At 45.1% G+C, this 23,804-nt stretch overlaps 1 protein-coding gene across 5 annotated transcripts in view; it reads left to right on the forward strand.

Moving 5' to 3' along the window:
* The window catches only part of MGAT5 (alpha-1,6-mannosylglycoprotein 6-beta-N-acetylglucosaminyltransferase), a 336,584-nt gene that overhangs the window by 115,487 nt on the left and 197,293 nt on the right, over positions 1 to 23,804 (forward strand). For 2 of the 5 annotated variants that reach the window (XM_023259272.2, XM_045033707.1), the window contains exon 3: positions 8,900 to 9,282. In XM_023259272.2, coding sequence (XP_023115040.1) covers positions 9,042 to 9,282 — 241 coding nt within the window. In that variant the 5' untranslated portion in view covers positions 8,900 to 9,041. Of the gene's footprint in view, positions 1 to 84; positions 107 to 8,899; positions 9,283 to 23,804 lie in introns of those variants that run through there. The other 3 variants (XM_045033706.1, XM_045033708.1, XM_045033709.1) reach the window with 2 other exon arrangements.

Consider the following 23,804-nt stretch of genomic DNA (forward strand, 5'->3'; position numbering starts at 1 on the left):
TGATTGCTTCACATGTAAAAGGGACTGGGCCATTTAAAACCCAGACATAAGAGAAGAACAACACTGAAACCCAGACATGAAAAAAGCTTCCCCAAGTATCCTAAAGGTATGTTGTTTTAATGGGTGTCTTTCAGTTAGTGACTCAAAATAGGACTTATTTAACCAGGTCTAAAGGGAGCAGGCTGTTTTCACTGAGAATGTGTTTTTCCTGTTTATAAAGAAAAGTACTAGAATGGGTCAGAGGGCCAAGTCCTGAAAGTGGAAAGGAAGGGCTCCTGTTCACACCTGTTGGAGCCAGCACTGCAGTTGGTTCCTGAGATCCTTTGCTCCCCAGGATGGGAGGTGAGCTCAGTGGTCCTCACAACTGTCAAGGATTCCCACTTGAGATTTGGGGCTCTTGCTGGGGGGGCCCTACAACTGGTTTCAAGATGGTGGTACTGGGCCTATGTGTCAGGGCCCTCCAGGTTAGTGAATAACCTCAGAGCCACTCCCCAGGACTTTGGACTTACTTTGGAGGGAAAACGTGCCTTCTGTTTCCTTCTGTTCTCCTCAGCCTCTACGTTTAATGGCACGAGGCCACCCTATTTAGAGCAAGAATCTCCCCCCAGACCGTCTCTATTCCCTATACTAGTAATGCCGTTAATGTGTATTTTTCTTCCTATCTGTTGATTCTTCCAACCCCTTGAGGTTGGTGGGACATGGCATTAGACTTAGAGTTCCTGCATATCACTGGAGTGTGATTTCTGATTTGTGTTTCATATTGGTAAGTCTCTTCCATTTTGAGTTTCTGCAGGCAGCTGGTTAGATGTGGCTAGGTATGCTGGAGACCACATCGCGTTAGGAAGCAGGACCTGGCTTGATTCTGACTCTAACTGGAAGACATAACATTTTCTGGTCCTCAGTGTCCTCTTTTGTAAGTTGAGGGTCTGTACCTAGTTACTGTTTTCCTAAGAAAGACCTAACATAGTGTCCCAGTCTGTCTGAAGGTATTTTACATATTTTAATTTATCATATTTCCTTTAAAAGTCGATTAGGCCAGTGAGTTGCTCTGGGGAGTGCAGTGGGTTGTTTGGTAAGATGGTGTATGGTCTTTACAAGGTTAGGACCCACTTGATTTCTGTATCACATTTTGGTTGCAGACTTGTGGAAACACAGATACATCTTGATGGCAAATGGTAATGATGCCTGTTATTTTTTAAAAGTAGTTTCCCAGGAGCACCTGGGTGGCTCAGTCAGTTAAGCATCTGACTCTTGATTTGAGCTCAGGTCATAACCTCGTGGTTCATGGGATCAAGCCTGCATCGGGCTCTGTGCTGACAGCATGGAGCCTGCTTGGGATTTTCTCTCTCTCCCTCTCTGGGGAATCAGACAAAGAAGTCTCTGAAACTTAAAATTTATGACTGACCCACATCTAGCATTTAATTAGGGTATCAGACAGTTCTTTGTCATATAGTTTTATATGAATAGATATGTAGTCTTGAATTTTGTAGAACAAATAAGCAAACAAAACCACTGCCAAGCATCAACATTCTGACCAAATAACATAGAAATTCAAAGTTCAAACTCCACATGTACAAAGATAGCTAAGGAAGTTTTGTGTAAAAATTTTTCTAACAGATTTTTTTAAAGAACATATTTTAGGGATGCCTGGGTGACTCAGTCAGTTAAGCATCCAACTCTTGGTTCCTGCTCAGGTCATGATCTCACGGTGTTGTGAGTTCGAGCCCCATGTCAGGCTTTGCACTGGCAGCATGGAACCTGCTTGGGATTCTCTCTCTCTACTCTCTGTCTGCCCTTACCCTACTCGTGCTGTCTCTGTCTCTCTGAAATAAATAAATAAACTTAAAAAAAAAAAAACCACACATTTTAGTTTTTTTATTTTTTATGTTTTTATTTTTGAGAGAGAGAGAGCGTGAGCAGGGGAGGGGCACAAAGAGAGAGAGAGAGAGGGAGCCACAGAATCCAAAGCAGGTTCCAGGCTCTGAGCTGTCAGGACAGAGCCCGACACAGGGCTCAAACTCGTGAATTGCAAGGTCCTGACCTCAGCCAAAGTTGGATGCCTAAATGACCGAGACACCCAGGCGCCCCCAAACGAACATACTTTAAATGAAGAAAACCAAAATTCAAACGAAAACATTTCTGGAGCCTCAGAGATGGAAACCTCTCTGGGAACCCTGAAGTCCTTTAAGCCACAGTTTGAAAACCAGTAACTAGGATCCTTTACTCCCTACTCATCCAGCTCTGACAGTGTTCTGTGCTTCTGTGACTTTCCCCCTTTCATACATGTAGAAACTGAGACGGACTCATCTAGGATAACATGGCACCAGTGAGTGGAGCAAGCTGTAGACCCAAGGTTTCCAGGCCTGGGAGCACGTATTCTTTTGGCTCCTCCTCACCACCCCTTCTGGCATCTTTCTGTGATCATACCATCTTGGATAGCCGGTTATGAAACAAGCACCTGCCCCCTTCCCCTCCCCCCCTACTTTTTCCCCTTCACATCTCTTGTCTTAGATACCTTTTTGTTCCCACAGTCATTGTCCCTTCTGGAATTTTTTTTCTAGAGGTTTGTGGTTTTTTGTTTTGTTTTGTTTTGTTTTTCTTTCTCTTTTATTACCTATCTGCCACCATATCCTCTGTAGTTTAACCCCATCTAATCAGGGCACAGTCATTTCCCACTGCGATGTGACAAGATCTTGGGGTAAAAACTTCTGACAGGTAAGGTACAAATATAGACTCAGAGTGCCCGGGTTCTTTGTGGTTCGCACCAGAAGGAGGTCTTGGAGGTCATTGCTCACTTGTGTTTCTTCATCTCATTTCCACCATCCTGCCCTTTCATCTAGCAGACACTTAATGACCATCCACTGTGTGCAAGATACCACTATTCCTTGCATTTCCTGTCTTTAGGGTGCCTATACACCCTGTAGCAGAGATGTAAGAAAGGATTATCCTATACAGTAGTAGGTAAGAAGCCCCTCAGAAGAAGCACAGACTGCTCTGAGTGTCCCAGGGAGGATAAGCTCTCTTCAGTTTAGGGAGTCATGGGAGGCTTTATGCAGAAGGTGGGGTTCTGTTGTGAGATATGGGCAGGATTCCCCAAGGTGACATGGATGAGCATGGTTGACTTAGGATTTCTTGAATGTTACTGCACCATAGGAAGGAAGATAGGAAGTAGTTGAAGTTGTACGTGGTGCATGGCTAGGACAGAAGAGGGATGTGGATGACTTGGTTTGAGCACACCTGGCCCATGTGAATGTTGGACCAGCCAGCTGTGAAGGGATTGTCCTGTGGGGCCGTAGGAAAAGATGAAATCTCTGTGGTTGGGGTTGGCATTGCTCCTGAAGGGACAGGCAATCCCAGCCTCCTTCATCTTCTAAAGAGAATGCTCCTGATGTAAGAAATGGGCCCCCCAAGGATATTGGATGGGTTCCTGAAGGAACTGCTTCCTCAGTCTCCATTGGAGCTGTGCTGTTGTTCTCTGTGTTCGCACATGGTTTGAGAAATTGGCATCTGGCAGGCAAAGCAGGCCTTGCCTTGTAGGGCAGCATGTGAGGTTGATTGGGAGCTTGTAAGAGCAGCCATGTCTGGTGAGCTGGTGGCAGATTTCTCCATGTAATTTCCTTCTCTTAGTAGGCCTGTGGTCAGCCCTTAATGATGGTACCACTGGCCTTGACTGGGCTGTGGGGAATGGGGAGGCGGGGAGAGGTGGGTCCTTGCTGGGTCTGCAGTGGCCCATGCCACTGCCTTTCATTTGCCTTTCTCCTAAGTACAGCTCCTCTTCGTGCCCCCAACTTTGGAGGTGAGTTTGCTTTTTACCGTAACAGCTTTATTGAGATATGATTTATATATCCTAAAATTCTCTCATTAAAAGTCTATAATGCAGTGTTATGAATACGTGCACAGGATTGTGCAGCCATCACAATTAAGTTTGGAACATTTTCATTATCCCCCAGATAAACCCTTGGTCGTCACCTCCCATTTCCTCCATTTTTGCAAGCCCTGAACAATGACTGCTATATTTCCTGGGTCTGTATATTTGCATCCTCTAGACATGTTATAAAAGTAGAATGATACAATATGTAGTTTTGTGTGTGTGTGACTGCTTTTTATTGCTTTGCATAGTGTTTTCAGGGATCATCCATGTTGTAGCACATATTGCAACCTAACTTATTCTTACTGATTTAGTAGTATTCCATTATATGTATTTTTCTCATCTATTTGTTGGTTGAGGGACTTTTGAGTTTTGGGGGGTTTTCTGGTCTATTATGAACAAGGTTGTTGTGAATGTTTGTGTACAAGTTTTTATGTGTGGGCATATACTTTAATTTCTTCAGGGAGAATTTTAGGAGCGCAGTTATCTGGGTCACATGGTAATTCTGTGGTTAACCCTTTGAGGAAGTGCCAGAATATTTTCCACACCAGCTACACGGTTGTACATTCCCACTCATATATAAAGGTTCCGATTTCTGTACATCTTCACCAGTACTCGTTCTTGTCTATCTTTTTGGATTATAGCCATTCTAGTGGGTATGAATTGGTATCTCATTGTGGTTTTAATTTACATTTCCCTAATGGCTAATGATTTTGCTCATCTTTTCATATGCTTTTACTTTTTAAATGAAGAGAACTGACATATTTCCTTGCCAAAGATCTTTGATCAGTTTTGGAAAGGTGGAAGCCAGATTTTCTTGTGTGGAGGAGTGAATGGGAAGGAAGGAAATGAATGCTGCTATTTTTGAAGCACTGGAATGGAAGAAATGGGTCTTAGGGCATTGAGTGGCAGTGATGGACCTAGAAGCTTAGCTCATTGCAAACACACTTGGTGCAGACTTCTTCATGGAGTCGTGACCTTGGGCTGGCATTACTCAGGTTGGCAACAAGGGCTTCTGAGATAGACTGTCTGCCCTTTTAGTGTCTATTGGCTCCATTTTGCCAGAGGATTCTACCTACATTAGAAAGTCTGGAGACAGGCAGATTCTCTGCTGGATTGACTGCTTTTCGATCACTATTCTGCAGCCTCTTGATGAATTTTGTGGCCATTACTGATGGTGATCATTAAGTCCTTTCATGGCTCCAGCACCTTCTGGTGAGGATTGCTGTCCTGTTGTCCTCCCTTTACTGTGGAAGTTAGGGGTGTCTTCCAGATAATGATTTGGAAGAGGTTTTTAAAATTCTATGTTGGTAGGAATTGTACAGATGAGTTCTAATCCACTTCTCTGCATGTGCTGTTGCTGTGCTAGAATAGGTGCTGTTATTTCACACTGTAGATTCCACTGGAGAAGAGACTATTCTGACAGCTCTGTGGTTACTTGAAATCTGGGCCCTCAATAATCAGAGCTATTCTCTGAGTTTGGGATTGGGGATTTTCACTCCCAATTTGTATGTCTCTGAGATGGTGTCATTTAACCTTGGCTGGCTTTCTCGACCACCTTTTTTGCCCTGCAAATGTGCCACCTGGGCAGTTGTGACTCTTCCCAAGGTCAAGGCAGAGAAGCACGCCACCTTCTACTGGGGGCCCTTGTTCAGTTTTTGGACCTGGCCTTGCCCTTGCTTCCACTTTGCAGCCTTTAGCAGCTTCTTCAGGGGATTCACTGATGAAGTGGAGTGGAGTTGTGTGTCTAAAAGTTAACAGGTAATTCTTTCATACATTAGGGGTTCCCCCTTAAAATAGTAAAGAAGATTGCCAGATGGCTGTAATTTTAGTATAGCATCTAGCGTACTCGCCCTAGGAAAATCCCTTCAGCCCTGGGGTACGGTTGACTCACTGCTGTGAGTTATCAAACAGGAAGTGCAGTCACTTCCTAAGGACCCAGGGGCAGCCCCCAGTTCGAGTGGTGGCTTTAAAACAGAAGCCCCATGAGGCTGAGATCTCTCTTGTGTTGCTTGTTCAGTCCCTGGGGACCGGTGGCAGGAAGTGCTCAGGAGCCACCATAGAAGGATTGGAGGAAAGAAAAGGCAGGTGCTGCTCACCTTTATTTAGAAGGGCTGAATAGGGGCGTCTGGGTGGCTCAGCCAGTTAGGCATCCGACCCTTGGTTTCGACTCAGGTGGTGATCTCACAGTTGGTGAGTTTGAGCCTCATGTCGGGCTAACAGTGCAGAGCCTGCTTGGAACTCTCTCTTTCCCTCTTTCTCTTCCCCTTCTCTACTCACACTTACTTGCTCACTCTCTCAAAATAAATATATTCAAAAAAAAAGAAAGAAAGAAAGAAAAGGAAGGGCTAAATAAAGTGCCAGAGTGCCTGGAGGACAAGTTCGCTGGGCAGCAGGTGGTGTATTGTGCCCCTGGGGCTGGTGTCTTTCTCTGAGAATGCACATGGAGGGAGGGTCCCTTAGAGGATGTCATAGGATCCCACTCAGGTGAAACTGGCAAATAATCTATAAAGACAAGTGTTTTATTTTACTTTTTATTTAAGAGAGAGACTACACACATGGAGGGGTAGAGAGAATCTTAAGCAGACTCCACAGTCAGCACAGAGCCCAATGCAGAGCTCAGTCTCATGACCCTGAGATCATGACCTGAGTCATGATCTAAGAGTCAGATGCTTCTTCGGGCTCTGTGCTGACAGCTTAGAGCCTGGAGCCTGCTTCAGATTCTGTGTCTTCCCCTCTCTCTCTGTCCCTCCCCTGCTCATGCTCTGTCTCTTTCTCTCTCTCTCAAAAATAAATAAACATTAAAAAATTAAAAAAAAGAGATGCTTAACTAAGCCACCCAAGCGCCCTAACAGACAAGTGTTTAAACTGAAGACTAGCAAGGGACCTTATGGGCTGTCTGAAGCCATTGTGACCAGAGTTGGGGCTTGGGGAACAGACCAGGTTTGGATTTATCAGTGTGATCTGCAGAGGGCCAGCCAGGTAGGGAGAGCAGCTTGACTGAATACGGGGAGACCCTGGAGAAGGAGTTATGGTGTGGGGTTATGGTGATAACTGACCAGCAGGTGCAGGGGGTGTGCCTGGGGTGGAAGAATTGAAGTGTTACAGTATTGCAAAAGGGAGTTTGAGCCACACTGTATAGACAGTGCAGTGGTATAGCATAGAGGTGACATCATCCATCTGCCTGGGTCAGAGGCTCTCAGACTTGAGTAGGCATCAAAGTCGCCTGGGAGACTTGTCGAAGCACTGATTGCTGCCTGCCCCTCACCCACCCTCCAGAGTTGCTGATTAAGTAGGTCTGCGTTGGGGCCTGGGCATTTGCATTTCTCACTGGTGCTTCTGCTGTGGAGTTAGGGACCATGCTTTGCAGAGCCAGTTGCCTAGAATTCAGAGAGTGGTAATCTTGGTCTGTTAAGGGCCAGTAGTAAGTGTTTTAGGCTTCTGAGCTACATAGGATTTCTGTCACATTTTCTTCTTTGTTGCTTTTTACAACCCTTTAAGCGTGTGTACAAACAGATGCTGGCTACAGATAAACAGGCTGGTGGGGAAAGAGGGGTGGCATAGGGGAGACAGGGCATGGTGGGACAGGCTGTACTATCCTAGGCTGTCCCTAGCTTATCCTTCTGCCTCATAGCTGGTGACCTTTGGCAAGTCCATCTCTCTGTGCCTTTGTTTCTTCATCTCTAAAACAGATGATATTAGTAATTTTTACCATATAGGACTCTTCTAACAATTTAGTGAACTAAGGCACAAAAAGCATTTATCCCACTCCCTGGGACATACCTAGAATTTATTTATCAGTTGCTGTTGGCAGTGATACTACAAGCTACTAATGGCTGTTTGCAGGTGAGGAAACAGTGAAAAGGAAGACCAACATAGATCCACCGTATTATAGATCCTGAGAGCCAAATGCTCCAAGAGCTCACCATCATTTCTTCTTAGATGGCTTACAAAGAAGAATGCTTTGAACTAAAACATAACGCACACTCTGAATACATCCTGGGTTAGTACCCCATAGGAGGTCACTGCTCAGCTTTTCCCTTGGCACACTTAGAAAATGGTGCCATTTGTAAGCTGGCTGGTCCTTGGGCCCAAGACTCTGATTGAGGGGTTGGAGAGTTTGGCCTGCTTATAACCCATTTACAACCTCTACTTGAGCCTCATTTTTTTAGGAAGACTGATTTGAGACCTTGGCCCGAATAGGGCACCAAATAGGATCTGCCTGATCAGGATCGAAACTGTGCCTTTGTACCTCACATTTTGCTGCGTGGTGTGAGTGAAAGTGAGAGTTACAGGAAAGGAGTCTTAATCACGTGCTCCATATTTTCTGAGTTGAAGTATGCAAATGAGTGCCGAGGTGCCTCTTTCACTCATGGTAGCTAGAACAGGAAGATCACCGGGTACCCTGGCATAGCTTCTCTGCGCTGGTGCCCGGGGAGAGGCCACCTGGTGGTTCCTGAGAGATTCAACTCCTCTCTCTCTGGACACTGCTAATGAGAGCTGGCCACACTTACGTAATACGGGGACTTTCTCCCCTTTCCTGGTCTAGCCCCCTGAGGAGGCGCCCACTTTCTGCTCACCTCTCCAGCAGCATGCTCAAATCTTTGCCAGAGCACATACTAATGACTTGGTAAGCTCAATTTACAGATGCACACGACTACCCCATGTTGATAGGGCTCTGCCCTCCACTTGGGTTTTTGCTGACATTCAGTAGAATACCCTTCCATCTCCTCCCCACCTTGTAAAACAGGCTTCCTGTTTTTGAACTTGGTCCAGACTGGAACAGCCCTGCTACACCTGTTAGCATAGTCAGACACACATTTCCTCCTCTGTATTTGTGCAGCTTTTGTCGCCTAGCCAGATTTCCCCTCTCAGCTTACAGATCTGGAATCATAACATAAGATATTGAACCAGCAAATGAAGAAAAAAGGAAGTTTGCATTTTGGAGCCAATTGAGTGAAAACGTGGCTTCTGGTTTGTTTCACTGTGTTTGGCCACGACCACTCTACTAACTTTCCCCCTTCTTCACAGCAGAATGGAAATGAGGAAAGGAAATCAGCTGACGCAGGAGCCGGAGTGAGACCGACGTGCCCACAAACCCAGCCTGCACCATGAACTTGTGTCTCCCTTCTGCGCTTTAAGAGCCAAGGGCAGGTGAAGTTGCTGGAGAGCAATGGCTTTCTTTACTCCGTGGAAGTTGTCCTCTCAGAAGCTGGGCTTTTTCCTTGTGACTTTTGGCTTTATCTGGGGTATGATGCTCCTGCATTTTACCATCCAGCAGCGAACTCAGCCTGAGAGCAGCTCCATGCTGCGTGAGCAGATCTTGGACCTCAGCAAGAGGTACATCAAGGCGCTGGCAGAAGAAAACCGGAATGTGGTGGATGGGCCATACGCCGGTGTCATGACAGCTTACGGTAAGCGCGGTGCTTCTGGGGCTTCTCGATGGGATGTGGCTTTGCCTCAAAGTGACTCCAGAGGCTCGCAGCCTTGGTTTTTATCATGGATTGAGTGCCTCCCTTGCCACTGCCTTCGTGGCAGGGAGTTGCACACAGGGACACTTTTAGAAAGTTAAAGCCATGTCCTTGGGGAGACTGAGTTCTTGTGCACACTGACACTCAGTCCCAGGACCAGTGGGGGCAGAGCAGTAGCACTCAGTTGGTTGTATGTGCAGCTAGCTCCCTTTCCCGCAGCACATTTCTGGATTGCACGATCTCATCCGGGAGTATGATCAGGGAATGTAGAAAAATATTCTTGTTATCTTTCCCTAAACAAAACTTAATTAAGGCTGTGTGGTGGTAAGGTACAGAGGGTGGGGAGGAATGCAGGGTCGAAGGAGGACTAGGGGAGGAGGGTGAGGTAAGGACAGGGCGGGTGCGGGGGTGGGGGGATGAGAAACTCAGAGTCCAACGTGTGCCTCCCTCTGGCTGGTATGTAGGACACTTGGTCTTATGTGCTGGCTAATAGCTTTAGTCTTCAGCTTCTTCAGTGTTGCCTGCTCTTGTTTCTTGCCCTTGCCTCTCATTGCCCTTATTTCGAAAGAAGTCTTTTTGTACACGTTGCTTTTTTTTGTTGGGTACCTAAAAACTCTTCTAGAAATGAGGTTGAGGGGAAAAAAATACATACAGAATATTATTTATTTTTCTTTTGGCAAAAGTTATGCTTAATATAGAAAACTTTGGAAGCTGTAGACATGCAAAAGAGAAACCCAAGAATAAAGAAAATCACATATAAACCTACTCTAGGAACTAACCACAATTAACATGTCACTGTATATTTTTCTGATATTTTATGTATGTGCACAAAAATATGTGTATATGGATATATGCAAAATACTTGAAAAAGGCATACATACACAATACAAACAAAAATTGTAGATGAAATTTGGATCATAGGACGTCGTGGGGCGCCTATCTCCCAGCTCTCCTATGATCACCAAGGATGAGAATGGACTTACTCCATAGAAGATGTCCTGTCATTCTTGCTCATTAACAAGTCTAGTCACTGAATGCAGACTTTAGTGGCCTCAGGGTTTGGGACCCAGAGGTGTAATATAAATGAGATGCAAGAATGGATTTGGCTGAGGTGGAAAGGTTTGCTGTTATACTTTGTGACACCGCAGTTACGGACTCTAAAGTATATGAAGTTCAAATGGTGATTTCCTGAAAATGTATAGCAGTATTTTGAAGCTTGAATTCAAACACAGGAAGTTATACTTAATTTGACATAATTTGTTTTTCTTTTTGAAAGGATCCAGGAAATGTGGTTACTTTTAAATTTCAGCTATATGTTTTGGTAAGGAGAAAATGGTTGCTTTTAACGTAGAATGTGGAAATTTCTTTTTCACTGCCTACTGAACACTGTCAGTAGTGCCTACTGTTGGAATAATCACGCTGTCTGCTTTTAATCTGTTGGATTTGGCAATGTCAATAGGCATGGGCTCTCAATATGCCTGAATAAATGCCACCTCTTTTTGATCTGATGGATTAAAAAATGAGACTCCATTTTGAGAGTCCGCACTGAAAAACAACTAGGTAGTTTTTCAGAGTGGATTTTTAAATAAATCATGGACTTCAGTCTTCTGTATTTCCCAAATATTGTAGGTAAGCCATCAGAACGAATAAATAAAGCAAATCGTCACCATTAGTGTCACTCATGTGTAACAAGTCAATATAACAAGTAAAAAAGACACCTCTTTCAGGTTTCTGGTTCGGTACATTCCGTGTTAAATATTTTGAGGAATAGGGGAGTAGTTCCTTTGTAATTTCCTCCTTCTGTTTATCTCAGTCTGTCACACTTTTTCCGTGGGAAAGAAGAAAACCCATAAATGATAAATTTATAGAATTAAAATTTTTCTAGTTGTTTTGAATGTTTTTATTTCTTGTTTGCTGCTGAACATCTTCCTAGCCTAGGCTTCCTCGGTTTTCTAAAGGGTAGTGATCTGGTCTTAGCTTTCAACCTTACAGACCTCATGTGTTGTAGAAAGTTACCAGAACCCCAGAGTAGTCTGTTAGAACTTCAGCCCCACATTATATGCTTATAAACATAGGAGTTTGGAGCTCAAAGATACTATGAAAATTGATTCCAATTTCCTTTCACAGATAAACCTTAGCAAAGTAATTTTTCTTTTTCTCAAAAACAACAAAGAAACAAACAGGCCCTGTCGGCAAATGCAACACACACTGCTGTTTTTCTCTTTTCATCTCATCAGCTAGGCATGTCAATCAAAGTGGTCTTTGGAGCTGAGTTTGTGGAATTTAATTGGACTGTGCCTGTGCGCTTGAGGCATTGGATCATCATGTGGCGAAATCCCACTAAAACAGTTTGTCACCTGAGCACTTGTGGCATGTGGAGCTAGATAATTCTTTGTTGTGGGGATTGTTCGTTCATGCAGGATGTTGAGCAGCATCTCGGGTGGCCCTACCCACTAGATGCCAGTAGCACCCCCCCTGGTTGTAACCACCAAAAATGTGTGTAGACATGGGGGGCAAAATTGCCTCCCTCCCCACCTTGGAGAATCACTGCACTAAGAGTGAAACAGCAAACACTAACAGCATCTTATGGAAGTTTTCAAGCAGATATGTGGTTCCTGTCACTTAAAATTGGACAGCTTAGCTTTCTCCATTTCTCAGTTCTGGGCACCAACAACTGGGATTGAGCAAGGCGATATAGTCCAGGGCCAGTCATAGAAAGCTGGAGAGCCATTCTGCTGATGTGTGCTTCCCCTGGAATCCATCAGTACCAGTTGTGGGCACATCAACAGCCAGGCAGCTCTGGTGGTTGATGTCAGAAGATGATGCTGGGGAGCCTGGGTGGCTCAGTCAGTTAAGTGTGTGACTCTTCATTTTGGCCCAGGTCATGATCTCACGGTTCATGACTTTGAGCCCCCCATAGGGTTCTGCACTGACAGCGTGGAGCCTGTTTGGTGTTCTCTCTCTCTCCTCTCTCTGCCCTTCCCTTGCTCGCTCCTTGTTTGTCTGTCTCCTTCTCTCTCTCTCTCTAAAAATAAATAAATAAACTTAAAAAAAAAACATATGAAAAAAGATGCAGGGACTGCAGGATGTTCAGTGGTTTAGTTGGATTGGTGGAGTGGGGATGAAGACGCATGAGACATGGGTTTGCAGTCTCTTTTTCGGCCACAGATGCAGCCCGTGTACAGAGCGCTGGCTAGACGTCTGCTCTGAGAGAATGAAGAACTGATCCTTTATGGCTGGGATCTGTGCCCACTACGAAGTAATCCCATTAATAGACCAGAAAAGAAAACCACCCTCTTTCTCCCATCCCCATATTGGCATCATCAGAGGCTCTCAGTATGCTACAAACGTGTCTTCAGTAGCCCTGGAAGGTATTTGAGGAATCGTAATAGCTAACTTTAGATTATTACTGATTTTTTAGAATCCCTGGCTTGAGGTCCTAGAGCTGAAGAGTTCAGCAAACTATTCCCTGTGGGTCAAATTCGGACTTCTGTCAGTTTGAGTAAATCAACTTTTACTGAAACAGAACCACTCCCAATTATTGATAACAACTGTAGTAACAGAGAAACATGGTAAAACAGGATTTATTTTACGGGACACCTAAAACCTGCTGACTCCATCTTTCAGTAGTCCCCATGATTCAGTCTGAAACACTCATTGGAGTGTCCCTCCTTGACTCCACAGTTTCCCAGGACTTCCGGGGTCTAAGCTATGGTCAGCGAGCTCACCACCGTGGGTCATAGCATCCTGTTCTTATTTGTAAAGCCTTTGGAATCCTCCTGGTCTCTTGGTTTGTCCTCTAGGGGTTTTTGCATTACAATGGCAGAGTTGAGTAGTTGCCTCAGGGACTAAAGCCTAAAAGGTTTACTGTCTGCTCCTTTACCAAAAATGTTTTTTCTTTTTTTTTTTTTTTTTTAAGTTTATTTATTTTGTGAGAGAGGGAGTAGGGGAGGAGCAGAGAGAGAGGAGTGGGAAAATCCCAAGCAGGCTCCTCATCACAAACACAGAGCCCAACTCAAGGCTCAAACCCAAGAACCATGAGACGACAACCCAAGCCAAAGCCAAGAGTCAGTCCAACCTACTGACTGAGCCACCCAGGCGCCCCCCCCCCACCTCCCAAATGTTTGTTAAGCCCTGATCTATCCCCAGGGGAGTCTATCTAAGGGATTTTGTTTGGTATGCTAAGACTCTTTCATCTCTGCGTTTGAATTCACTGAAGACATCCTTATAAGATGTACGTCAACGTGTCTTATTTCTCTGTCCTCTGAAAATGCTTCTGAGTGGCAGGTATGAGGTTAGTGGTTAGGGGGAGCCAGCCAGTTTGGCTTTGCCACATCCTGGCTGCATGGCTAGGGCCCTAGGGACCCATACTACTTTGAGAGTGGGTATCCGTATCTTACCGTGTGATTGTACCGTGTGAACAAGGTGCTGCATGTCAGGGGGTGTTAGTTTGATTAGTCCTCAAACGATAGCAGGACTTTCAAACTTCTCATCCCCCACCCTTGTTCTGACTTGAAAAGAGACTTCTCAACTTCTTTTGGGGTTTGGTAATTCAGAAGTAGTGCCTGGAACACGTCCCGGGTAGCCTGTGTAGAACAGTTGGAACATTCGTCCGTGGGGGATGGAGGGCGTTTCTCGTGTGCTCGTCTGTCAGTCCATTCTTGGGGGAATGTGCACAGCCAGGGCCTTCTGTGCATCCTGAACTGCCTCTCCCAGGCCCGTGTGGCAGGGCCATGCCTGTCGCGGGGATTGTGTCATGAATTCTGTTACCCACCCTAGTCAATGCCCTTCTTATTTCTGAGGTGAATTGATCTCTGTCTCTGGTGGCCTGACCCAAATTCTGATGCTCAGTGATCACCTCTTAGCTATGACACAGGCCGGGTCCACCTGTGTTCTCTAAGTTAACAGGAATGGAACCCGGGGCAGTGAGAGACTACCTCCCTTTGTGGCCCATCCACATCTTATTCACGCTGACCTTTCTCGCCTGTTTGCTGCTCTGGATGCCGGGACATGGCTCTGGACTGGTCACCAGCTTTTCTGCCACCCCCTTCCCCTATGCCCAGTATTCTGTTTCCCTGCTGCCGGCTTCCCTGCTTGATCTCCTGCTCTGCCTTAGCTCCTGTCTCCTGGTCCCCCCTGACTTCTTGAGCCTCTGCTGTCCCCTTGATTTGCTGTTAGCCTTCAAGCCTAGCGCTTTGGGAAATGACTGTGCCCTTCACAGATACATAGCAGTGCTGTATAAGCTTTGTGCATACAGCTAGGAAAAGATGAACAAGGTCCTTGCTCTCATGGAGTCTGTGCTCATTATGGAAGGGAGAAACACTAACTGACATAACCATCAGATAGTAATAAATTCCAGGAAGAAAAATGACACAGGGATATGTGATTCTATTATTTTTTTAACGTTTGTTTATTTTTGAGAGAGCGAGGTAGAGAATGAGCAGGGGAGGGGCAGAGAGGGAGAGGGAGAGAGAATCCCAAGCAGGCTCTGAGCTTTCAGCACAGAGCCCAGCGTGGGGCTCAGTCCCAGGAACCGTGAGCTCATGACCTGAGCCGAAATCAAGAGTTGGATGCTTAACCGACTGAGTCACCCAGGCGCCCCGGGATATGTGATTTTTAAAAAAAAGCACTTGAGGAGCTACTTGGAATGAGAAGGTCAAAGAAGGCCTCTCTCGGGAGGTGTCTATTAGCACTACTGACACCAGAGGTTTCCGGGTAGGGTGCAAAGGTGGGGGCAGAGCTCAGTTGAGGCAGACCGCAGGGTGTGTGCCTAAGGCCTGCATGCACCCTCTAGGGACCCGACAGACTTGCTGTAGCTGAATGAAGTAAGCCAGGAACCATGTGGAAGGTGGGCCCTGTGGGCTGTGGACCTCAGTGTGATGGGAGAGGGAGGGAGGGAGGTGAAGGGGGATGGATGTTTCTTGTGAGTGAGCCTGGCCTGCCCCTTCTTGGGGGCTTTGACCCTGCACTGTTATCCACTGTTACCTCCACCATGGGAAGGGAGGTAAGTAGAAAGGAAGTGCTTCCTGTTACCTTAACGAGGTGGGGCTGCATACCGCAAGCCCTGGAGAAACATGGTAGGGTTTTTGGTTGCAGATCAAGGTGCACTGGAGCAGTAACTCCTTTGGGCTTTAGGTGGCCCTCATTGACCTGGGGATTCCCATTTCTGAGATGTTAACATCACTTGGGGTTCTGCTCATAGGCTAATGGGAGACCCCCACGGTGATGCCAGTGTGGCTGCCTGAAGTAGCTCATAAAAGGTGGCCCCTGCCCTGTATTACAGACCGGGGTAACGTTTGGAGAGTCAGAAGAGTCTTTACATGTGTTTCATTCCACCTCTGCTATGAAAAAGAAGATGAAGAAAACTTAGGTTGGATTTCACTGGAGATAAAAAAGCCTGTGGGGACACCTGGGTGGCTCGGTCAGTTAAGCATCTGACTTCGGCTCAGGTCATGATCTCACAGTTCGTGGGCTCTGTGCTGACAGCTCGGAGCCTGAGGCCTGCTTCAGATTCTGTGTCTCCCTCGCTCTCTGCCCCTCCCCGACGTGCGCTGTCTCTCTCTGTCAAATATAAATAAACATTAAAAAGAAAAATTTTAAAAAGCCTGTGAATGGTGTTTTAAAATTTTACTTATTTGCTTTTTCCTTTTTGCCTCTGTTCCTACAAATAGGATCAAGGGCCTGTTGTGTTGGAGGGCTGGGGTGATGGGGAACACCACCACTGTCGAAGCAACGATGCTCACCCTTGAGGGAAACACACTGATTTGGAGGGACACTGGTAGGCAGAAAAAAAAAAAAAAAAGAGCTGGGTTGTTTGGTGTGTCTGAGGAGGACGTGATTACAGGAATGTGGCTGGTGTGATTAAATAAAGGCCTTTTCTGCTTTAAAAAGCTTAGGACCTAAACCAGGGCTCTCTGGGCTTGGGGCTTCTCCAGGGGTGTGTGGTGGCTGTCCCCCCACGTGGCTCTTCCCTCCAGGCTCCCCACCTCTGCAGAGCCAGGCCCAGTTCCCAAGCACGCCCAGTGAGGCCCCACGTCTGAGGAGCGCCTCAGGGGTGACAGTCAGAGTGTGTGTCTCCGGAAGGGACTGGAGCCTCTTCTGCTCCCCTGGTTGATGAGGCCTGTTGTTTCCTGCTTCACTGTTGCTTCAAGTCCCAGCTTGAGGAGAGAATGTGCGTGGTGGGGTGTGCCTCTTGGACTCAGGGTGTCCTGGGCCCTGAAGTGAGGTTGCTCCCCTTGCCTGGCGGCCTGTCACAATGGCGTGCCAGTGTGGCCACCCTCAAGAGCTGTTGACCCTTCCCCATCTGCCTAGAAGCCACAGCTGTCTTCTGGGACCAGCTGCGTGGTGGTGACTGAGCGATGCTGGTCCCTGAGAATCTGCCTTTGCCCTTCCATGTGTGTGCCTTCCCTCCCCCCATAGCTCCTCCTCTCCTTCTGTTCTTTCTCTCTTTCATTCTCAGTCTTCATAATGCCTAAATCTCCTATCGGCACATATTCATTGGATTTGTTCATTGTCTCTCTCCCCCACGTAGCATGCAAGCCCCCAGAGGGCAGGGGTTTTTGCCTCTCTTTTCCCGCTGTAGCCCAGGGTTTTAGTGCGTACCTGGCACTTTCTAGTAGCCAGAAGTGATTAGCAGCATCCCCCTTGTCCTCACTCTACCTGTGTGGAACAGTTACAGCTGGGGCTAATTTGAAAGTAGTGTTTTTAGTAAGACTGGGAAACAGAAAGAGATTGCCTGTGGACTGTCCAGGTGGCTCCAAGTAGCTGTTATGCATGATTCTGACCGGGGGGCAAGTGTTTATTCTGGAAGGTAGTTAGAGAGCGTTTATAGGTGGCTATAGAAGGATTCCTTACCAGGTATGTGATCTTGGGCAGGACACTGATGTAGTGTTTTGTTTGTTTGTTTGTTTTTTAATTTTTAATGCTTGTTTATTTTTGGGAGAGAGAAGAAGGAGACACAGTGTGAGCAGGGGTGGGGCAGAGAGGGAGAGGGAGACATAGAATCTGAAGCAGGTTCCAGCACAGAGCCTGATGTGGGGCTCCAACCTACAAACTGCCAGATCATGACCTGAGCTGAAGTCGGATGCTTAACTGACTGAGCCACCCAAGCACCCCGGTAAATGAGGTTTTAAAAGCCTGCTTCCTCTTTTTAAAAATAGAGATATAATAATATCACTTACTTCATAGGCTTGTTGTAAGGATTACATGTTACAAAGCTTATTTAAACACTTAGATTAGTGAAATGCATTCAGCATGGTGAATTATCACTAACCTTGGCCTGCACATACCTACATCTGTTACCACCCAACCAAAATTCTTCATGTGAACCGGACACTGTTTCTGTGTTTGAACACGGGGCTTCAGGAACGTGTTCCTGTAGCTGTCCTCGGCATTTACAGGGGATGACCTGAGCAGAAGTAAGCTCTCCCCCAGAGGGAGGAAGGCAGGCTTGCCACTACCCTCCTTCACAAGACTGGGCGATGCTTGTCTGCCAGAATCACCAGGCAGGCCTGCCTTGGCAGCACCCTTGCTGGGTCCCGTGCTGGCCAGGCTCGAGGACAGCTGCCCTGGTCTCCAGACACATGCTGTTTGGCTCCTCCCTGGATCCCTTTTTAAAGCGTGTTCGCTCCACAGAGTGATTTGAGCATTTTGGAAGTGGGAGATGTGATGGTCGTTACCCTGTTCAAAAGAGAAGGCTTTCCCTTGCGGGCTGTGAGATGAGCTGGATTTGGTGAGCTCACTTTGTCTCTGAAGAAGGCATTGCTATGGGTCCTGTTCCTGGTACAGGAGGTGAGGGAGAGGGAGTAGTGGGCTGTGGCTGCCCTTCCCTGACAGGGAGGTGTGGGCCCACAGGTCAGATCGGGACCCTCCATAGCAGTGGGCTTGACCTCCCAGAGCCCAAGTTCATTTCTCTTCTGTAGAAAGGGCTGAAATGCTTGACTCCTATTACGTGCAGCTGGCTAGGTGTAGGAAAATTGACACAACAGCCCAAGAGTTCCATACTGGATATCTGTAGATTCCATAAAGCACTTGATATCGTCAACAGGCCTAGATAAGATCTTTTCTCAGATTCTGCTGCCTAGAAAGTTCCTTGAAATACTAGCGACACCCCCTGTAGCACCTCATGGAATAACATTTGCTTCTGGTATGCACTGGACTCAAAGCTTAAAGTGTGTCCTTGTAGCCTAACCCGGGAGAGAGCAGTAGTCAGCAATACTGAGCATCTGAGACATGGTGTGGGTGCCTGTGACAGCTACGGGAAGAGGGCATGTTTGTGACTTTAAGTACAGGTGGGTTACCCACCAGGTGGCTTTAAGAATTCAAATGGGAGGGGCTCCTGGGTGGCTCAGTCGGTTAAGCTTTGGACTTTGGCTCAGGTCATGATCTCTCCCTTCATGGGTTTGAGCCCTGCGTCAGGCTCTGAGCCTGGAGCCTGCTTCAGATTCTCTGTCTCCCTCTGTCTCTGCCCCTCCCCCACTCACACTCTATGTCTCTCTCTGCCTCTCAAAAATGAATAAATGTTAAAAAATAAATAAAAAAGAATTCAAATAGAAGGCAGTGAGGGTCAGTCACTGAAATGTTTCTGGAGGTGTCTTCTTATCTGACATCAGGTCTTGGGGCCCCTATCTTTGAGTTGTAAGGGTAGAACTCACTGCACTATACGTATTTTCAAATAGCGTTTTTTTTTGTTTTTGTTTTTTTATGCCTTCATGATTGTTAGAGTACAGTGAATATTCATATGAAACAGAGGGCACATAGACTGGAGGTAATGAAAAACCTTGGACTCTTTTCGGCACTTAACCTGGGTAGGCTTCTTTTCTCTCCTAACATGAAAGAAGAAAAGTTCATTTTCAGCTTATGCAGCTGTTTGAGTCACCATTTCCAAACGATTCAGCACAAGATAGAAGATGCTGTCAATAAAACACACAAGGGCAAGGATGATCCAAGCCCATTTTTTAAAATGTTTGTTTATTTTGAAGCCGAGAGAACATGAGCAGGGGAGGGGCAGAGAAAGAGGGACAGAGGATCTGAAGCAGGCTCTTCATCAACAGCAGCGAGCCCCAACGCGGGTCTGAAACTCGCCAACCGCTAACCAAGAGATCGTCACCTGAGCCAAAGTCAGACACTCAGCTGACTGAGCCATCCAGGTGCCCTTACCATTCTTAGAAATAAAGAAGAATATAATGTAAAATACTTCTCACCTCCAAATCCAGATAAATTTTGATTTCCCTCCTGTCCTTTTTTAAAATGTGGAGAGATATATGCACATCTGCTCATTTCTAAAAAAAATTGGAATACTTTATGTGCAGCTTTTAAAACTCTTCTTTGTTGTATTTCCTTATGCCATCAGGTATTTTTAATGGCCATACATGTGTTTTTCATCCATCCATTCAAAAAATAATCAGTGAGCTCCTGATGTTAATAGCCAGTGGTGATAAACAGAGATGATAAGACACCTGCTCTGCCCTCCCTGAGTTCCAATCCAGTGATTTATTCTCTTATGAATGGATGGACATAGATAACTTAATTTTTTTCTTGGGCATTTGGGTAGTGTCCCGATGTGTCTATAATAAACAACACTACAGTGTCCTTGTATGCGATGAATGAACTGTATTTTGCGTATTACTAAAACTGTATTATCTTTCTGTGGAAAGGTCATTTTAAAATTAAAAATACATAACTGATGAAAGTTGACATTCCTGGCAGTGAGTGGAAATGAGAGGTTGGGGCTAATTCTTTTTTCATTAGCACCTACCTTTCTCATTAGCGCCCTGTCTTTGCTAGTTTCTCCCAAGCAGCAAGTGAAGCCGTTTCTTGTTGGCACTCTGCCTCTCAGGGCAGCCTTGGTGAAGAGGGACTTGGATGAGGAGCAAGCACAGATGCAAATTATTTTTTGAAGTTCATATGTAAATCCTTGTTCATTGCACAGTTGGTTCTGTGTCAGCGAATCATGGTGGCCACACCTTAAACATAGCCAATCGTGGCTGTGCCCAGAGTCCTTGATTCGTGGGGTTCTATAGATTCTGATGGAGTGCCTTGAGGACAGAAACTGGTAAAGGTTGGCCTGGAGGACAGCAGGCTGGAGAACCACTGCTTTGGAAGCATGAGCCAAGGGAACGGAGTAGGATAGCATCGGCCCCAAGTGCTGCCTTTCTTGATCATTCCTCAATTACTGATTGCCTGGGTGATCTGGGCAGTCGGGGTTTGCTGTCCTGTCTCAACAGCTTTAGCCAATAGACCTATATACTGATAGACCTTCTTCCTACCAGTAGGACTCCCTTTCTACTGAAATCCCATCTCCTTGGGCTCTAGCTCAGGCAGCAAGTCTAGCTGACATTGCAATCTCCTTGGCTTTCCTGTTCAGGAATGTGGTAGCATCTTCCAGCTCCTACTCACCCCCTAAAGTCATGGCTTTCTGAATGTGAAAACTTAAAGAAGCTGTCAGGGCACCTGTTCCGAGATTTTTGTCGATCTTGCCCTTGATCAAAGCACTTCTGGCATGATAGAAAGCAAAGCTTACTTTCCCCAGAAGGACATTTTATATGTTTTCAATTGCTTTGATCTCATCTTTATCATGTACAGTAAGTTTTAGGAATACAGAATTGCGGTAGTGATGTTGGGATTAAATTTTTATGGCTAAGGCTTTGAAGCACAAACAAAATTTTAAAAGCCTTTTAGTAATTGAAAATTGTAATCCTGCTGAGGACACATTTTACTGCTATAATAACTGTAAAACACAATGATAAATATAAAAATGTTACACTAGAATTTGGAGGAATATATTTGCCCTAATTTCTTTGCTAAGCTCTGTAGAAATTATTCTTGGGTGAACAGTCTTATTGGATAAATGGATTATCATTAAGACTAAAACACAAAATGTTCTAGTATTTAAAATTGCAGTAAGACTTGTATTTTTTGCAGGTTTAACTGTAAAATGCAAAGGTGAGAAATAATTTCATCACCTACAGAGGTATAATTTCTTTAGCTTTATTGGTGGGAAGACCATAGTCCACTTACTTGTTGGTTCATTCATTCATTCATTTGTTCATTTACTTATGTAACACACACATAACTGAGGACTATCATGTGCCAGTTGGTAAGGATACAAAGATGGGCTTGAAGCCCTGTGTGTTTTATTAACACTATTTTTTATCTTGTGTCCAGCTATTTTAAAATAGTGACTCAAATAGCTGCTTGTTGAAAATGACCTTCTTTCATATTGAGAAAGAAAACATCCCTGTCCAGGTAAAGTGCCTAGACAGTCCAACTTTTCTGATTGCTTTATATTCCATTTTCATTTCAAGGCTGCAGGTTTGGAAATGGAGACTCTTGATTATTTTTGGTGTTGGGGAGTTTCTCACAGAAGAGTGGCATCAGTGAATCTTGAGGATGGTTGGCATATGATTTAACAAAAACACATGGCAGAAGCCCAGAGGTTAGTCCCGAGAAGTATGTTCAGAAGTAGCAGGTCAGAGATGCTTGCTGGCTGGCAGGTCCATAGTGGTTCTTAAGAGGCAGTGTGGCATGGTAGGGAAGAGCTGTTGGGTCTGGAACCAGACTCTTTGAGATTGAACCCTCAAGCTGCAGTCACCTGGAACAAATTACTTAACTTCTCTGCTATGTTTTATCATCTATGAAGTGGAGATGGTAACAGTGATACATTTCTCATACTCTCATGGCAGGACTGCATGTGTTAATCCGTGAGAAGTGCTGAGGACAGTAGCTGACACACAGAAAGAGCTCAATCGATGGCAGCAGCGGTGGCAGGGCAGTGGCGGTGGTGGTGGTGTACAGGGTCGTAGTTGTGATAGTGACCGTCAGCATCCTTCTCATCATCGTGACTTCCTTTAGTTGTACCATGTCACACAGTCAAAATGGTCACTCTCTGGGAGGTGGCGTCAACAAGAGATGGTGGGTCACCCTTATTGGGGACTGTATTTTAGGAATCAAGAAAGACTATCTTCTATTTATTTTGACTTTTTTTTTTCTTAAGTATAGTTGATGCATGATATTATGTTAGTTTCAGGTCTATGACATAGTGATTTAATGAGCTTATTCGTTATGCTATGTGCACCACTAGTGTACCTAACCATCTGTCCCATCACGTTGCTGTTACAATATCATTGACTCTATTCCTTATGCTGTGCCTCTTATTCCTGTGACTTACACGTTCCATATGTGGAAGCCTGTGCCTCCCACTTCCCTTCACCCATTTTGCCCATACCTCACCCTCTCCTCTGTGGCAGGTATCTGTTCTTTGTATTTATAGGTCTGATTCTGCCATTTTGTTTTTCTTTTTTCAGATTCCACTTATGAGTGGAACTATATGGTATTTGTCTTTCTTAGTCTAACTTATTTCATTTAGCATAATGCCCTCTAGGTCCATCCATGCTGTCTCAGATGGCATGATCTCATCCTTTGTTATGGCTGTGTAATATTCCTGTATGTGTGTGTTTGTGTGTATGTGTGTACCACATCCTTACCCATTTGTCTATTGATGGGCACTTAGATTGCTTCATAATTTGGTTACTGTAAATAATGCTGCAATAAACATAGGGGTGCATATATTTTTTGAATTAGTGTTTTCGTATTCTTTGGGTAAAAACTAGTAGTGTGGTTACTGGATCATAGGGTAGTTCTATTTTTAATTTTTTGAGGAACCTCCATACTGTTTTCTAGAGGGGTGAAGCAGTTTGCATTCTTAGCAGTAGTGCACGAATATTACTTTTTCTCCACATCCTTGCCAACACTTACTGTTTGTTGTGTTTTTCATTTTAGCCATTTTGACAGGTGTGAGGTGATGATACCTCATTGTGGTTTTGATGTACATTTCCCTGATGATGAGCTATGTTGAGCATCTTCTCGTGTTTGTTGGCCATATGCATGTCTTCTTCAGAGAAATGTCCATTCGTGTCTTCTGCCCATTTTTTAATTGGCTTATTTGCTTTTTTGTGTTGAGTTGTGTAAGTTCTTTATATGTTTTGGAGATTAACCTCTTATTGGATATATCATTTGCAAATATCTTCTCCCATTCAGTAGGTTGTCTTCTTGTTTTGTGGATGGTTTGTTTCCTTTGCTGTGTGAAAGCATTTTATTTTGATGTAGTCCCAGTAATTCGTTTTTGCTTTTCTTTGCCTTGCCTCAGGAGACATATCTAGAAAAATAATACTATGGCCAATGTCAGAGAAATTAATATCTGTGCTCTCTTTCTCTTCTAGGATTTTTATGATTTCAGGTCTCACATTTAGGTCTTTAATCTGTTTTGAGTTTATTTTTGTGTACGGTGTTAGAAGAGGATCCACTTTCATCCTTTTATGTGTCCAGTTTTCCCAACACAATTTGTTGAAGAGCCTGTCTTTTTCCCATTGAATATTCCTGCCTCCTTTGTCATAGATTAATTGACCATACGGTCATGGGTTGATTTCTGGCCTCTGCATTCTGTTCCATCGGTACCTGTGCCTATT

Source organism: Felis catus, chromosome C1 (genome assembly GCF_018350175.1).
Source record: "Felis catus isolate Fca126 chromosome C1, F.catus_Fca126_mat1.0, whole genome shotgun sequence".
Taxonomy (NCBI): Eukaryota; Metazoa; Chordata; class Mammalia; order Carnivora; family Felidae; genus Felis; species Felis catus.